Raw genomic sequence first — 17,899 nt, 5'->3', positions numbered from 1 at the left:
TATTTATATCCAACCATTATTGCTACCTTTCATGTATATAGATAGTCTCATACAGAGAATAACACCGAGTTATGTGTATTACTTATATAGTTACTTTGAACGATTTTCGGATATCATGTGTCCTTTTTCAGAATATTACAAAAGGATGCTTGAGAGCCCTCAAGAACTGGTTAACATGAATTCTAAAATGTCCCTTATATGATTAATAAAAATAATCATAATCCATTTTTATTATTAAATCTGCTGTTTATTATTGTATTGACGTTATATGAAGTATGCTTCTCAATTTCATGTTCATAACATAACTCTTTTCTGTATTCATCTTACATATAAACTTGATAGAACGTACGGTAGTTGTTACAATTACATACACTAAAAAATATCGATATATTAATTGATCTTTATGCGTAATTAGACATTAGAACACAAGATTCGGCCACATGGGTCTATGACCTTCTGGTTCAATACATGCTTTGTTCTGTATATGCGATCTAGATCTAACGCGAGTTTTTAATGAATTTGATTATTTTAATATATTTCTTTTAAATAGGGGCTAAAAAACGTACAGTAAACACATCATACTATATGTGTGTGTGTGTGTGTGTGTTTACTGTGACGTTTTTTAGTTGAACGGTGAGGGGCGTTGACATTTATCAAGGCATAATAATAATAATAATAATAATAATAATAATAATAATAATAATAATAATAATAATAATAATAATAATAATTGGATAAAGCTATAATGGATTCGGAATCTATTAATTACACTGGTTTATATAAATAATTCTAAATCGACGCGTACATGTTTTTATATACATGTAGTTAAAGGTGGGGCGGGCTACATCACACCAGATATCGTTTCTGTTTCTTCTTTAATATGGTGTTAGGCCTGCCTGTTACAGAGGCTAGAATATCTGATCACAGACACGTATAAAGGGGATGGAGTTAACACGACATATAACAGTAAAACGTTGTTTCTTCCCGGCTGTTAAAAACACAGTAAAGTATTTAATTTGTCTGAAAGGAAAACAAGTACAATGTGTTAGTCTTTTTATTGTTTGAAAAGACGGAAAACTAAGGCGAGCTTATTCACAAATTTAAGGTGGTTGAAAGTCATCTATTGAAAAACACATTGAGAAGAGAGAGCCCGTTCTTTCACTTCAACAACCAGCAGGAGACATGGTTATCATGAAACCATGAAACACATTTGAAGCATCCAACATTTGTAACGGGGTACTGGTATGTTATCGTACCCGGATCGCGGGTACCTCGGTGATCGTCCATGCCCTAGTCTGCAATATGTAGACATACGCTTTAAAAAACATTATCTGTGCTTTTTAATTATGAAAAGGCATGCCCAAAAATGTCCGATCCCGGTGTTTTATAATTTCTGCTCAAATTTTAATTAAAAATTAAGCGCTCCTATTGGTTGAGGGCGAACCTGTGTAAATTCGAAAAATATTGGGCACAAAACTAGCGGAAGTGTGCTATTGAAATGCATTTTGGGAAAATTAGTTCGCCATTTTGTGTGGAGGGAATAAAATACCCAAAATATTACAAAGTTTATGGATTTGCCCTTATATTTAACCTTGACAGCACCTTTCATTGACACAGATAGTAGTTTTAGATAAAAGACATTCTAATTTACCAGATAATACTGCTTGACCACTGATTAAAAACTGTAAAAATGAAAAACAAAATGTGACCTTTTTTCCACCGCGTTTTTCAACGATTTATAAGAAAAACAACAGATGATCACCCTTATTTAATATAATCACGTTAATGATTCCAAAATCCTGTAACACCGATGAAATAGTTTCTGCTGTGTTAATTTGATATTTATTTAATGACTATATTTGTCACAATGCTGTCTTAAAAGTTTGTTTACAACTGGGAAAACTAACAACACGTAAGTGTTCGTTGAAAACATGTCTTCGTGAATAGACAACGAAATGGAGGAAGACATATTGTAGCACAGATTCAATATGTGAATGCACATTGTGCTTCACAATTTATTTAATTTGACACTCGCAACACTAAAATGGTGCTAGTTTGAAAGCCTCAGGTTGAATGAAAGATCGTTATAGTGCCTTACGCCAGTTACAGCTGATCTGCTTCATTGCAGAAAAAAACATTCAAGTTAAAGACTCTAGGCCCCAAGCAAACATTATTGGCAATAAGTAACATTCCTGCCTCGGTAAGTTCATGATGTGTTTTTACTATCAATTTATGAATACTTAGTTATTTTGCACGTTACATGTAATTCTTGCAGCAATTACACTTATTGTTTCTCAGGTTCTTTTATGGATTTTTTTTCAACAGGCTAAGACTGCTTTAAAAGCTCATGCAAACACATAGAATTTAGAAGGAAACATAGACAAATGATACATTTTCAAAGGGTCTTTTAACTTCCAACACTTGATTACAGATGATGGTGTCCCTTCAGGATTCTTGGGAAATATTGTTACATAGGGTTGACTCTTTCTTGTTCGTGTTTCAAGGCAGGATTTAAAAATATTGAGATCAAGCTGCTAAATTTTTAATCCATTTCTGTGAATTAATAATAACTTTTCAATGAATCTTTTTGTTGTTCATTTCCATAAGATATTTACGACAACTTGTATATATTTCATTTTAAATAAAATTTCACATTTCAGTTGAGGCAATGACCATGGTCTAGGATGGCCACTAATAACGCTCCAAAGCATGACTTTGCACCGGCCTGGCTGAAGATTCCAAACTCAGAGAATTCTGTAAGTTGGATGAATAATTCATAAATTACTAAATTATTTATCACAACTTGCTTCATTATGATATGTTGTTATAAATGCATTGTTATGAATTATATATTGAAATAAAATACATTTTATTGATTTATCTATTTGAAAACCATTCATTTTTGCTTTTTCTGCGATATATGATTGAAAAAGTATACATTTCTTTTGAAAAAGGTATTTCTTTCTGGTGTTTGTAAAGCCAACAAAATGTTGTGGTTTTGGATGACTGATCAACCATATTTTTAAGTCTGGACCTTGATTTGTTTGGATTTTTTAATATATTAATTCATATTATTGGAAATATAAACCAAGGTGACGCAGTTCACTAATTTTGTTTTACTTTCTTGGCAACGTTTTTGTCAGAATGTGTATGTTTGTAAGCAATACACCTATATAGATATTATGTACACTAGTGTTTTAGCTAAAGCGGAATGGAAGGGCGGCCCGCCCTGCCCTTTTTTGACCCCGCCCCGTTGCCCCTTTTTACACGCCCTGTCATATTTTTCCCGCCCCCTTGCGCCCTTCTGGCCATTCAGATCATTGTTTATCACACAGTTACGCCCTAAAAGTATTTTATTGGTCAATGTTGCCGTTTCCTAATCTGTCATAGATCAGTACGTGCTAAGGCACAAGACCGTCATCACCGCGGGTCTGATTAACGGTAATTCACGTTTATAATCAGGGTGCTAATTGCTGTTCGTTATGACACATTATTCCTTGTCTGAGACATCAAAGTTGAACCTCTAAATGTCGATCTTTGATGCCGATGTTGTTACAAATTTAATTAATTTAGCCATTTATAATCGGTAATCTCCTTATCACTTAATTGGGTCGTCTATCATCCAATTATCGAAATGTCCCATGTCAACCAATCAGAGAAGACACTGGTCAATTGATTAACAGTTTGTTAAATTGCATAGAAAAAGCGAAGAATTGATGAAAAATGTCAAGCATTAGTAAACAATTGATACTTGCAGTGTAAAAACAAGGCACACTTTTTAGAACATTGTTTTGTTTGAAGCAGACGGTGGCGCTAAGAAAATCAAATACTCAAAACTTCATGACCAATATTCGATAGTTTTTTAGTTGAATGTTCATAATGAAAATTTGTTTTGTAATCTCAGAACTTTTTTATTTGCTTTATATAGCGTTTACTTACAGTATTTTCCTCATTTGTACGATGTTTAAAAGTAGAAGATTCCGCGAGTCACCGCCATTTTGTCATAACATATTTGGAGTTTATTTCTCGATTTTCTAGTTCTATTATTAAGTATTAGTGAGTTTTCCATGAAGGATAGAGATTTTAAATGTCATTTTATTTAAAAATGTCTGCATATTGAAATTTATTTAACCAAAGACAAGTAAACAACAGCAAAGCTGAATGTGACATTCATACCCTATCCTGATCGTACCAAGTACTCTTTTGATAGGCCAATAAAGAACACTTTTTAACATTCCATCTAGTAAAAGCAATCAAAGTAAATGTGAATTTAAAGTTTTGTGTCATGGCACAATATTTATCTCAGGTTTTACGATAAGTGTCTTTTCTCCTTTAATTCTCCCCACTTCTCCCTAATTTGACTCTTGGGAGAAGTGATTTTTCCCCAAAAAATCAGCCTTGAGAGAGCCCTGGTGACAACAACCAGAGATGGTAAAGAAAGTGTCTGAAGTAAAAATGAACAAGAAAGAAGAATTAAGAGTATTCTGTAGGGATATTACTACAATGGGTGCATGAAGTTGCATGTACTTTGATAAGGTACATGGTCTTTTTACAACAATACAAGGCTAATATTGTGCGCATTGTTTTCCCATTTAAGAAAGCACCTATTTTTGGCCCACCCTGCCCTTTTTTTTTGCCCACCCTGCCCTTTTTAATTTCTGGCTAAAACACTAGTACACAGACTCAGTATAGCCATTTTCTAAAATAAAATGTTCCCAACCTTTATAGCATGTTGTTTTTAACATGTAATAGGAAACACAACATTATTTGCCTATTAAGCAGTGAAATGATCAAACAAATCATATAGATCTGATATTTGCTTTTTCTTATCTTTACTGAAATTAACTTTGTTATTCTTGTGCTTCCAGAAGCCATCCGGACCTAAACAAGGTGAGACAAGCTTGGAGGATAGATCATTCAATCGTAGCAATAGTAGGACGGACAGTCACTCCATTCACAGTGTCCAGTTTGATTTAAATAGGCTGTATCGTCAGCACTCGTACGAGCACTATCGTGACGAAAGTAAGGTGTCTCTCTCCCCTGGTTTCAACACCACAGTGTCTGTTATTCTATGTATACACATACTGTATTCTCCTTCCTGCTGTTTCCTTTTGATATTGTTCACGTTTGGTGCTGCAGTTTTTCAATGTATTCAGTGTTGTGTACACTGTCGACAGCGTAAGTCTTGATTCAGGTCTTTGAAGGTTCATTCGACTGGCTCATCTAGCATTAAAGTTTATAGAAGGCATGCATCAAGTAAGTGGATTGGCTTACATTCTGTATTAAATGAAATGAATCAAAGTAATATGATCATTTGAGACTGTTGAGGGTTGTAGTTGGCATTTTTATGTATGTAACTGTGTGTTTGACATGTATCTAGTGGTACTTTATATGGTCTTGTTATTGAGCGAGATTTTATAGTGATTTGGTAGTGTCCGCTTCCAAAACGACATGTCATTGATTTGATTTCCTGGAGGCACTTTGTAATATTACGATAGCACTGAATGATAAACCATTAAATGCCGAAACAGTACTTTTCAGCAGAGACAAAAAATTATAAAGTTAAAGTCCCAAACCCGCATCTTTTGCACAATGTTGTGGGTTAGTGCAAAACTGATTTAATTATTCTATACAGAATTGAAACTATTGCATAATGGATTTCATTTCTCGAATGCATTTGCTGCCAGTGATTTTTTTTCGTGAAATTTACCGCCGAATAACGGCTGTTTCCCCTCGCTGTAAATCGTCCGATTTTCCGAAAAAATAGTCATATTTTTCCTCAAAAAGGTAATCCATTCCCCTCAGAAATGAATCAAAAGTACAAATTGTGCCTTTTGTTTTTATTTCGTAAAACAATGCATTTTAAACATGATGCGAACGCGCAACAATAGCAGGAACCGGTTCGATCCGGGAAATACACCGTTTCCGATCATCATCACCGAGACGCATGTCTTACACCGATTAATTTGTTTACGATTTTCGACGTTTTGACTTCAACTTTCCGGCAAACAATAGCAAATGATAAGTGATAGCATTGCCTGATAGCAAAATTTAACATTCAACTTAAAAGTTTAATCATAAATATGTCACATAATAGCAAATACTACGTTAAAAGACTCAACAAAAGTGTTTTTTATTACTTATGTATGATTTCAGTGTAACTTTGTTTTAATATTGTGTTTTTTAAGATCTTGCATTTAATAAACATATCACAAGACCAGAAAGCTGTAATTGCAAATTCTTTTTTTGAGAAAGTGATGATGCTTTATAGGGATCATTTGGCACAAAAATCATTTTAATGTTCATTGTATTTTCCCAATTTTGGGAATTAACGCGCTTATTTTCCCAATTGTAAAGCCACAGGTGGTTTTGAAAATTTAAATAAAAATCACTGGCAGACTGCGTTTTATCACATGGATATTTTTTTTTGCTTTCTGATTGGCTGTTGCAATACCTGTTTTCTCAAAAAGGGAGCTAGAATAAGTATATTCAAGAAAGTTTTTGCGCCAAAATTCATAATCTGATATTTCATTCAGTGCAATTCTTGTGCAGTTTGTTGCATTTGGCTCCCAAGGTAAATAACTCATTGTAAACGGAGTCTATATTTAGGATATGATTTTTATCAGATTGACAATAAGCCCAAATGTCATTGCAATCATACATGCATGTCAGGACTCTTACATTTAATGTGGTAATCAAATAGTTATCATCAGTGCTTGACAAGTGCTCCTGGACCAGATGAAATTTGCTTAAAAATAAATTTGCTGTTCCTTTCCCTGGAATGTTAATTCAAGGACAGTATATTGCTTGTAATATCCTGATGTCTCCAGCATGTTTTTCATCAATTATATGTAGTCAGTATGATTTTCCTGATGCACGCTTCTTGGCAGAACCATGTAAACATTAGCTTTGCAACATTCTGTCCAGAATATTTCTTTGTTCAATTGTTTAAACATTTTAATTGTTCAAAGTGTTTGATAACCATTTCAATTCTGGTAATCATTCAATATTATTAAGTTGTTGATTTATAAAATTTGAAATCATTGATAAGTTTTTGGTCTGAGATGTGGATTTATAATTATAGCCATACAAGATATATATGTACATTAATTTTTTTATAAAGTGATGTCAAGTATTATTAATAACAAATGTGGTTATTTTATGGTAATCATAAATAATTATGAGTGATTAATCATTTCAGTATTAAGACGTAGTTTATAGATTGTCTTGCAAATTTATATGTATAAAAGCATTGTAATTATGTTTACTATTAAAATCAACAATCATATATTTATTATAACTAAAATTTAAATAAATGTGGTCAGATTTCATGAAATGCACAATTTATCATTTTGCATTTGAAATAGCTCGTGAATCAAATGTTTGTTTTCCAAGAAGATTTACTGACATGTTTTCTCAAACCTTGCTAGGGCCAGAGAAACAATGTTTAATGATTGTAAACTTGATATAGAATAAAGACACTGCTGTTTCATTACTTCAAACACAAATTGGCATAAACAATATCAAAGTGTTAAAAACAGCAAGTTTGGGTGGAGATTTTTGGACCGGAGCATGGTTGAGAAAATATCAAGATATTATATCTCTGGTCATCAATCATTTATTCATTGATAACATGTGTTTTTACACCTTACTTTCTTTCATATCTTAGGCAAGAGATTTCCACCTGGTCCTAGCAACAAGTTCCGCCACCACTCCGTTGATGATGATTACTACGCCTACTACAATGCGGGCTACTACAACGGCTACGGCTACCATGATCGGTTTGGGATGCACTACAGCTCCCAGCCGACGCTTGTTCGTAATGGCCAGCGGGACAGCAAGTATCAACACCCACATGCTAGATATGGGGCCAGTCAGGTAAGCTATCTCAGTGTTTTTTCTTAGTGCAATGTCCCCTTGCAAAAACAAAACAGTGTTCATTTTTCTCCCACTTTCATAATATTTTACCAATTTGATTAATACAGACTCCATGAACGAATTAAAAAAACAACAATGATTCTCTGGAACAATTAATAAAATTCTTGACAAGGCTAAGTATTTTGTATGCATAAATAGGTAAAAAAACAACTGGATATTTCCTGTTATATTAGCCAACTTGACATGATTTTGTACTTTTCCCAATTTTGAAAGCAAAAGTGGTCAAAAATAATTCCAAAAGAAATCACTGTATCTGCTCATGTTAAAGAAAAATCAAAACTGTTGTTTTTCTGGTCTTTCAATGTCTATGAAAGGAGTAGAGATTTGTTGAGGTATTTTGGGTTACCGATGTGGACACTTTTCGATCGAGAGGAGACTTCTATTTTTCCCCCTAGTTTGATAACAAAATTGCACTAGATTCAGTGTGTTTTTCTACTCTCTTAAGGGAATGGAAGTGGTGCCCTTTGATAAGGGAAATCTATTGTTGTTTTGGCAGGCAAAAAGGGGAATATGCTTACATGATTTATATAATGTTCAACTTTTATTCAACAAACCTATCAGCATAATCATAAATGGCACTAAATCGCTAAATTTGTAAATTGTTAAGAAGTTAATACTTTATCAAAAATAAATAAAATTAAGGGGATTTTTTTTTCCTTGGTTAGGGAAAAATATAAACTTTTTTTGTCGTGGAATGAGGCCAAATTTTGGGAAAAAAGTGCCGAAAAAACACTGAGATTTGAGTCTTTGACTCGCACAAGAATTGACTCTGTCTGCTATTGGATTGAGCTGGTACAAATTCTGAGGAGTTTCACAATTTAGATTTTAATGATACCAGTACCTTTCCCATTTTGGACAAAAATTGTCTGGCATGTTGCTTGGCTTACATGATTGGTTTTTGTTGTTTTTTCATTAATTGTAAGAATAAGCAAGCTGAACAGCAAAGTGTGTGGTAGCGTCGTGAAATTGCATAGTCTGCAAAAAGTCCCACAAGAACGGGAGTTAATTGCTAATAATTGTGTTAAAAATTTCCTGATGAGTCAAATGCATTTAATCATTCATATGGGAATTTAAATCTATGTCCTTTAAAGGTTGTGGTTTGGGCCTGTGACAATTATCCCAGAGTATTGTACAGGGGATTTTTATGCGTCATATCATACATTGTGCATGTTTCCTCTGATATTTAAAAGGCTAATTACAAGGCCTCAGTAATTGCGCTCGTTTGATTTAAATAATGTTTTTTGCCAATTGCTCTTTTAATATATCTTATTTGAATTTAGGCATTAGTTAAAATTGTCTTAGTGCTGTTTTTTCTTAATTTTTGCTTCATATTTTGAAGTGTGTGTTTTAATATGTAGTTTAAAACCTTTAAGCTTTATACAGAAGATGACTTTTACACAATTCTCCAATTGCACAGATGGTGTTAATAATTCCCCCAAAATAACTGATCAATAAAGGTTTAAAGGTTTTGAACTACATTTTAAAACACACACTTAAAAAACAAAACAAAACAACAACAACTGACTATAAAATGATAGGGTCTGGATCTAATTTGTAGGTAGGGTCGGGTAACCCGAACCAAATGTATTTTATTTTAGGGCTTACTTGTAAAATAGCAGAATTGCAATGATGATAGATTTTAAAACCTTAGATAAATGTTGTTTTCTTTTCTTTTCTTTTCAGAATATGAATGTCCCCTACCCCCCGTACTATGATTTTATTCCACCCTACGACTACTACAATGACCCTTACTACCCAAACTACCCAACACGAGGGGGCTCGAAACGCGCGTACTACGAGAAAGAGGGAAGAACGAATTCAAAGGAAGGTCGCGAACGAGAAGAACGCAAAGAGCGGGATGGCGAGAAGGAAAAACCTTTTAATGACGACTTTGTAAGTGAACATTACAATTAAAATTCATGTAATCCAAAGAGTGCATGAAACTTAAAGAGTATGGTCTTATCTATGTGATAACATATTTGTGGTCGACCATTATCTGAAATGCAAACATGCACCAGTATTTTAAATGCAAGAAAAAAGTCTTTAATTTATATTTCTCTTTGGAACAGAACAAACCTGACAACCGCAATCCTTCTCAATCAGTTATTTTTAGCACTGTAATTAATACTTAATATTTTACCTATAAAGTTTAACACATCCAAGATGTACATATTCATAATCTTTGATATGAAGTGGTTTTGATGATCAAACTAAATTTTACTGAGATTGAAAAACGATCATTGATCTATTTGAATAATCAATTATTAGCTCCACTGGCCGAAGGCCATGGAGCTTATGTCGTCACAGATTGTCCGTCGTGAGTGCGTGCGTGCGTGCGTGCGTGCGTAAACATTTACTTTAAACGACATCTCCTCTGAAACTGATAAGCGGATTTTGACAAAACTTCACAGGAATGTTCCTTTGGTGGTCCTTTACCAAAATTGCTCAAATGGTTCCGGTCCATTGCACAATATGGCCGCCAGAGCTAAAAATAGCAAAATCTTTAAACGACATCTCCTCTGAAATGGTTCGGCAGATTTTGATGAAACTTGACAGTAATGTTCCTTGGGTGGTCCTTTATTAAAATTGCTCAAATGGTTCTGGTCCATTGCACAATATGGCCGCCACAGCTAAAAATAGCAAAATCTTTAAACGACATCTCCTCTGAAACGGATAGGCAGATTTTGATGAAACTTGACAGAATTGTTCCTTGGGTGGTCCTTAACCAAAATTGCTCAAATGGTTCCGGTCCGCTGCACAACATGGCTGCCAGGGCAAAAAAATAGAAAAACCTTTAAAGAACATCTTCTCAGAAACCGATGATCAGATTTTGATGAAACTTAACAGAAATGTTCCTTGGATGGTCCTTTACCAAAATTGCTCAAATGGTTCTGGTCCATTGCACAATATGGCCGCCAGAGCTAAAAATAGCAAAATCTTTAAACGACATCTCCTCTGAAACGGTTCGGCAGATTTTGATGAAACTTGACAGTAATGTTCCTTGGGTGGTCCTTTATTAAAATTGCTCAAATGGTTCTGGTCCATTGCACAATATGGCCGCCACAGCTAAAAATAGCAAAATCTTTAAACGACATCTCCTCTGAAACGGATAGGCAGATTTTGATGAAACTTGACAGAATTGTTCCTTGGGTGGTCCTTAACCAAAATTTCTCAAATGGTTCCGGTCCGCTGCACAACATGGCTGCCAGGGCAAAAAAATAGAAAAACCTTTAAAGAACATCTTCTCAGAAACCGATGATCAGATTTTGATGAAACTTAACAGAAATGTTCCTTGGATGGTCCTTTACCAAAATTGCTCAAATGGTTCTGGTCCATTGCACAATATGGCCGCCAGAGCTAAAAATAGCAAAATCTTTAAACGACATCTCCTCTGAAACGGTTCGGCAGATTTTGATGAAACTTGACAGTAATGTTCCTTGGGTGGTCCATTATTAAAATTGCTCAAATGGTTCTGGTCCATTGCACAATATGGCCGCCACAGCTAAAAATAGCAAAATCTTTAAACGACATCTCCTCTGAAACGGATTGGCAGATTTTGATGAAACTTGACAGAATTGTTCCTTGGGTGGTCCTTAACCAAAATTGCTCAAATGGTTCCGGTCCGCTTCACAACATGACTGCCAGGGCAAAAAAAATAGAAAAACCTTTAAAGAACATCTTCTCAGAAACCGATGATCAGATTTTGATGAAACTTAACAGAAATGTTCCTTGGATGGTCATTAACCAAAATTTGTTAAATGGTTCCAGTCCACTGCACACCATGGCTGCCAGAGCTAAAAAATAAAAAAAACTTTATACGACTTGCCGTCGAAACCGATGACCTTTTTTCGATAAAACTTGACAGAAATGTTTGTTTGGTGCTCCTTTACTCAAATTGCCCAAATCATTTCGGTCCACTGCACAACATGGCAGCCAGAGCTATTAAAGTAAAAAAAAATTTTAAATAACTTCTCCTCAAAAATTGATGATTGTATTTCTATGAAACTTGACGAAAACGTTCGTTAGGTGGTCTTTGCTTGAACCTTTTGGCCAGTGGAGCACAGGCACTGATGTGCCTCTTGTTTTCATGTTGTACCACCCCTTTGATATAATAATGCCTTTCCTAATGTTTTTTCTTTTTTTCTTTTATCAAGCGTTGATAAACTGAATAAATAACAAATCATAGAATTTAAAACCAAAAACATAACTATTGTTGAAACATTTTAAAGGAACTCTCTGTTTTGAACTAATAAAGAAAAATATTGACCGTTTAGATATATTTTCTATTACAACCGATTGACAGAAGAACACGAGTGTGAATTAAATCAATGTTCTTTAAAGACATGACAATTTTAAGATGTTGTAAAAATGGTAAAACTGAAGTATATTTTGATTCCAGCCATCTTTAAATGGAGATGAAGAGAAAGGTGATAAGAACGGGAAGCAGGTCAATGGAACTGGTGTTTGGGGTAAGGCTTTCAAATTAGATTTATTTATATGCAAGTTATATGCAAGTTGACAAGACGAGGGTTGTCAATCAGCCGTTCAATTGACCATTGAATATGTTACATTTTGTCAATAATTAATAGCAAATGAAAGCATAATGCATGGGATTTATTTGAGCAGCAGAGTATCACATACAGACTCTGACAACAGGCTTTCAAGCAGGCCCTTCTTTTCCTTTTTTTTTAAGGCTCCTCCTTTTCCCTTCTTAATAAGGAGCCATTTCTAGTATTGATGCAGTTGAAAGAGCCCTACTATCCCTACTTTACCCTACTTTTTCTAAAAAAAATCCTACTTTTACCCCTACTTTGTTGTTATTGGTCACTTGAAAGCCTGTGACAAGTGACAAAACAATGCTCTGACTGGTGTCAATCAGATTCAAGGAAGTTGTCTTACACTGTGTAACACATCATCCAAGTCGGATAAACTTGTATAACAATACAAACATGTATATTGAAAAGGAAACTTTAAATTAATTGCTAGGTTTTCATCCCAACCTGCCCCTTGAATTGTTTCATTCACTCAAATAAAAATGTTGAAGTGGTGTCTGTATTTGCATATCAGTCCAGTACTGTCCAGGAACGGTGCTTACTCATACCAGCTGGTGTTGATGTAAACGATCAAATGTAAAAAAAGAGAATTGTTACAATGGTGTTCATGGTTCATATAGAAACACATATATATGGTCCCTTATGCAATTAGAAAGAGCATGAACTCATACATTCATATGCAATTAGAAAAAGCATGAACTCGTACATTCATATGCAATTAGAAAGAGCATGAACTCGTACATTCATATGCAATTAGAAAGAGCATGAACTCGTACATTCATATGCAATTAGAAAGAGCATGAACTCATACATTCATATGCAATTAGAAAGAGCATGAACTCATACATTCATATGCAATTAGAAAGAGCATGAACTCATACATTCATATGCAATTAGAAAGAGCATGAACTCATACATTCATATGCAATTAGAAAGAGCATGAACTCATACATTCATATGCAATTAGAAAGAGCATGAACTCATACATTCATATGCAATTAGAAAGAGCATGAACTCATACATTCATATGCAATTAGAAAGAGCATGAACTCATACATTCATATGCAATTAGAAAGAGCATGAACTCATACATTCATATGCAATTAGAAAGAGCATGAACTCATACATTCATATGCAATTAGAAAGAGCATGAACTCATACATTCATATGCAATTAGAAAGAGCATGAACTCATACATTCATATGCAATTAGAAAAAGCATGAACTCATACATTCATATACAATTAGAAAGAGCATGAACTCATACATTCAATGGTGAAATAGTTATTAAACATTTTGTATAAATAAAATGTTACCCTTCGCCCCCATTAAAAGAAAGGATGACAAACTAGCAAATAATTTATATTTGGCGTAACGTTAGTGTATTTAAAAACATACAGTGTGGATTCCGGCTAGTTACTGTAACAATTGATTTATGGCCATTCCATTTACCATAATTCAGAGCTACAAAATATGCTTTCTCCTTTTCCAGAAAACCCACCAAACAGTAAAAACGGTAACGGGAAAATCGAAGAGAACGGTGAAACTAGTCAATCAAAAGTGCTCCGGGACTCGAATATTTATAAAAGCCTTGTCCCAAACAAGGTAAGCTGTTGTTCATGTTGTCCCCCAGTGAAAACTGTAAGAAATAAATTTCCAAATTCAATTCTTTTGAAAGTGGTTTGCATGATGGTTAAGTACAATGCACAAATCTTGGGATTAAAGCTGCTCTCTCACAGACTTACAGTTTTGAGAATTCTTTATATTTTTGGTCTTTGAATAATCAAGTATTTGCATAATTGTCTGGAAGCCAGTAGCATAAGACTGCTGACAAAAGATCAGCAAGCGTTTTTTTCATATTTATATTCAAAAATTGATATTTCATGGCTTAAAGTGTTACTAACGCTTGGAAGAAAAATGAAATATTTGGCAGTGAAGATCTGTCCTATTGCGAGTTATCTTATGTCACTGAATTGAATTTATTGATGCCAAAACCATCTGATAATCATACAAAAAATGGTCAATCTGTTAGAGTGCAGTTTTAAACATGGCTTCCATTAAAGGAAGTTTGGAATCATATTGGAATGAAACTTCCAAAACTCAGAACTGTCAAGTACAGAAACTTCCATTGTTTTAGTTGAAAGTTCCCAAAGTGAAGGCTTTGAAGTTCAAAATATCAAAACCCTGTATAAATATTACTTTTCTGATTTTAAGTTTTCAATTTTAAGTCTATTTCAATCAGAATAGATGTACAAAAAAGGAGACATTTTGAGAGTTCGGGCGACTTAAACATCCATGCTTGAGAGACAAACTTCCAGAATTTATTTTAGGCCTAAAAAAAAAAATGGTTTGTTTCTGGTTACATGCCCAAAAAATATTGGGTCGGTAGGTAGGTTGTTTTTTTCTCTCTCTGGCAGTCAACTTCAACTTCTTTTCTGCCATGTAACTCATCAAAAAGGTATTTTATAGGTTGTCCTTGTTCTACAAACTTTATTTGTTTTAATCCCAATGCACAATGAGTGCAAGGGTATACATTTACTGCAATCGGGCATGTTAATTTCATCTCCATTCCGGTCTTCTCAAGGGGCATTTTGTTGTCAGGAAAAAAGAACTAATGCACCAGTTGGTGCTGGACAAATATCTAGTTGTGAAAGCAAATTTAAGCAAAAATGTTCAAACTGACATAATCATTAAGAATATTTTCAGGACGACCACCGTTTCTTTAGTTTTGTGTCTGTTATGTTGGAATTGTTTATATTTCCCATTTTTTGTATATTTTAAAACACCTTTGCATGAATATTGTCTCTTCCTCATTAAAACAACAACTGACATATCTCTGTAGTCTTAATAACTTTCTATATGTTGAGTGTTAAGGATCAGTCCTTCATGCAGGCGTGTTGGCGTTTATATGACGTCTCATTGTGTTTCCATCTGAAGCTTTGTTAACATGGGTTTCAAAAGAGCAAATGGTGCCTGGTCACACTTAACTAATAGTTTTCTGGGCCTAAATAAAATATATATTTGGTAAGGGTTACCTGACCCAACCTACTAAATACGCCCCCACCCTACTGTTTTTTATAGTTAGTTGGTAAAAAAAGTATAATAAAGTGTGTGTTTCAATATGTAGTTTTAAAGCTTTATACAGAAGATTATTTTGCCACAATTCTGCAATGTTGACAATAATGTTTGAACATACAGCCTAATTAAAAAATGATCAAAAAATATAATTAAAAGCCTAGCTACCTTAGAGATGTTACCCTAACCAAACCATTTTTTTTGGCCTTAGCATTTTCTGACTGACTCACAAAACTGTCTCTGATGTGAAAGTTTTTTTAGCCTCCCTGATGGATTTTTCTCCCTCCTTTTTTCTTTACAAAATTTAATGGGTTAGGAAGTTAAAAGAGGTGTCAACATTTTCGAACAAATCATATCATGTGAATGATCTGTTGTGTTCTATTAATACATTAACCTTCTCATCTTCTTGTAACTAGACATCCATACCACGTCGACCAGTTCGCATGAATGGCAGCTACCCCAAAGACGCGGCCGGCTTTTCTGGCATGAAAGTTCCCACACCAACAAGTAGTTCTAGTAGTCCAGCTCATAGCAAGGAGGTACTGGCTATTAATTTAAATCTGTGTGAGCTTAAAACTTTCATACAAAATTAAATAGTCTGTCATAAAACTACACTAGATTGGTTACGCGAGTAGTTAAACCTGATATTCTGCCATAAGTAATTGCATGGTTGAAAGTTTTCCATCTTATGACGGAATTCCAGATTTTTGGTCTAATTTAAGTTCAAAACTTCTTGACAAAAATGTGAGTCGCTAATTCATATATCCTCTAATACTTGTATTTGCTGATATGTTTAGTGGATTTTTTTAACCTTTGTTTCTGAAATCATCAAACCAATGTCAGGAGTGGCTTTGAAATGCGTTATAAGAAAGCTTAATTCCAGGAGCTTCTTGGGGCCCCCTCTACCCCAAGCAAACTTCAGTATTTTTCAATTTTTTAACATTCATCGATGTAATTGCAATGGACCTAATTGTTGCATGTTTTATTCATAAATGTTTTAGTAGTGTTTCTGTTTGTTTAACCTAAAATTTCTGCAGAATTTTCTTGAATGATTCTGTAAATTAACTATCTGAAAGTTTTTTTCTTTAAAATATTCAATTGATGGGTTAATTGACATGAAACTAAATCGACTGCTTTCAATAATTACATACAGTTGAACCGAGTTGGCTCGAACTGAATGTTAAGGACCGATTTCTTTAAACTGAATGTAAGCATTCCTGCTTTGCTCGAAACAAAAGGTATATTAATCCTTATACAGGTGCAGGTGTTTCTATCGCAGAGTACCTGTCACAGTTGCTAGTTTGGTCGTGGTAATGCATAAGAATATTGTTGAGAAATGTACATGTAAACATTAACTCTGGATAAAACGTATGAGCTGGATTTCATTTTTTTGAAGCATAATTGTCAGTTTGGAAGTAAATAATATAATACTCCCTCAAAATGTGCCGAAACTTCCAAAATTTGGTCCTTGGAAGTAAAAAAACATCAAAACCTCTTGTCAATGTTACTTTTATGGTCACATTTTCAATCTGCCTTGATGAAGAATGAATTAGTTTAATATAAATGTGTGCTTATTACTGATTTTTTTAACAAAAAAGTTGAAAGACAGTTGATCGAATTGTAGTTTTGTAGAGACCTCCACCTCTGGAGAAAAACTGATAGCTAGGAAGTTCATTCTTCCAATTTCAAATTCTTAATGGAAGCCCTGATTGGTCAAGCAGAGGTAACCTTTGGTATTGACACATTTGAAAAAAAGTCCTGGTAATGTGGAAACCTTGGTGGTGTCGTCTGCATTGTGGGTGACTTTGGTATGCATAAACTTGAACCCTGGCCATGACTCAATTTTTTTTTTAAAATATGAAACCATTGGAAGATATTCAAATGAAGCATTATACACATGCTGCCACAGACAACAAAGCCAAGAACTGGCTTTAAAGATGCACTCTTTCTCCCAAATAAGCAGGACCACAATTTATACAGTTGTTTTCATTTATCTAAAAGGATGAATATATATATATATCGAAAACAATGGTTATTTTGAAGGATACTGTGTTTAATTTGAAAGAAAGTTGCAGGTTATGAGATTATGGTTGAGCTCTTAACGGACCCACCAGTCATTTAATATTCGTGGGTTTTCAGCTATTAAATACATGGTTACAATCTTGTTTTCAGTAATTGATATTTTCCATTAATGCATTATTTAGTAATAAGTAAAGGATAATCACTCAAAATTTAAACTAGTTATCTTGATCAGCAATTATTTTTTAATAAGAGAATCACATTACGAACAGTTGAGACTTTACTTAAAGCAACAACAAATGAGCATAGGTTTCC

General features: G+C 34.1%; 1 protein-coding gene across 3 annotated transcripts in view; it reads left to right on the top strand.

The window, feature by feature from the left end:
* Nucleotides 1-1,526: 1,526 nt before the first annotated feature.
* The window catches only part of LOC128213454 (vasculin-like protein 1), a 30,126-nt gene continuing 13,753 nt past the window's right edge, over nt 1,527-17,899 (top strand). The window contains exons 1-8 of one of the 3 annotated variants that reach the window (XM_052919154.1): nt 1,527-2,200; nt 2,661-2,756; nt 4,869-4,890; nt 7,670-7,878; nt 9,622-9,831; nt 12,338-12,407; nt 13,983-14,095; nt 15,982-16,104. In XM_052919154.1, coding sequence (XP_052775114.1) covers nt 2,685-2,756; nt 4,869-4,890; nt 7,670-7,878; nt 9,622-9,831; nt 12,338-12,407; nt 13,983-14,095; nt 15,982-16,104 — 819 coding nt within the window. In that variant the 5' untranslated portion in view covers nt 1,527-2,200; nt 2,661-2,684. Of the gene's footprint in view, nt 2,201-2,660; nt 2,757-4,868; nt 5,023-7,669; nt 7,879-9,621; nt 9,832-12,337; nt 12,408-13,982; nt 14,096-15,981; nt 16,105-17,899 lie in introns of all 3 variants that reach the window. The other 2 variants (XM_052919152.1, XM_052919153.1) reach the window with 2 other exon arrangements.

Source organism: Mya arenaria, chromosome 13, assembly GCF_026914265.1.
Source record: "Mya arenaria isolate MELC-2E11 chromosome 13, ASM2691426v1".
Lineage (NCBI taxonomy): Eukaryota > Metazoa > Mollusca > Bivalvia > Myida > Myidae > Mya > Mya arenaria.
Note: the sequence above shows the minus strand (reverse complement) of the source record. Positions and strands in the feature narration are given on the sequence as shown.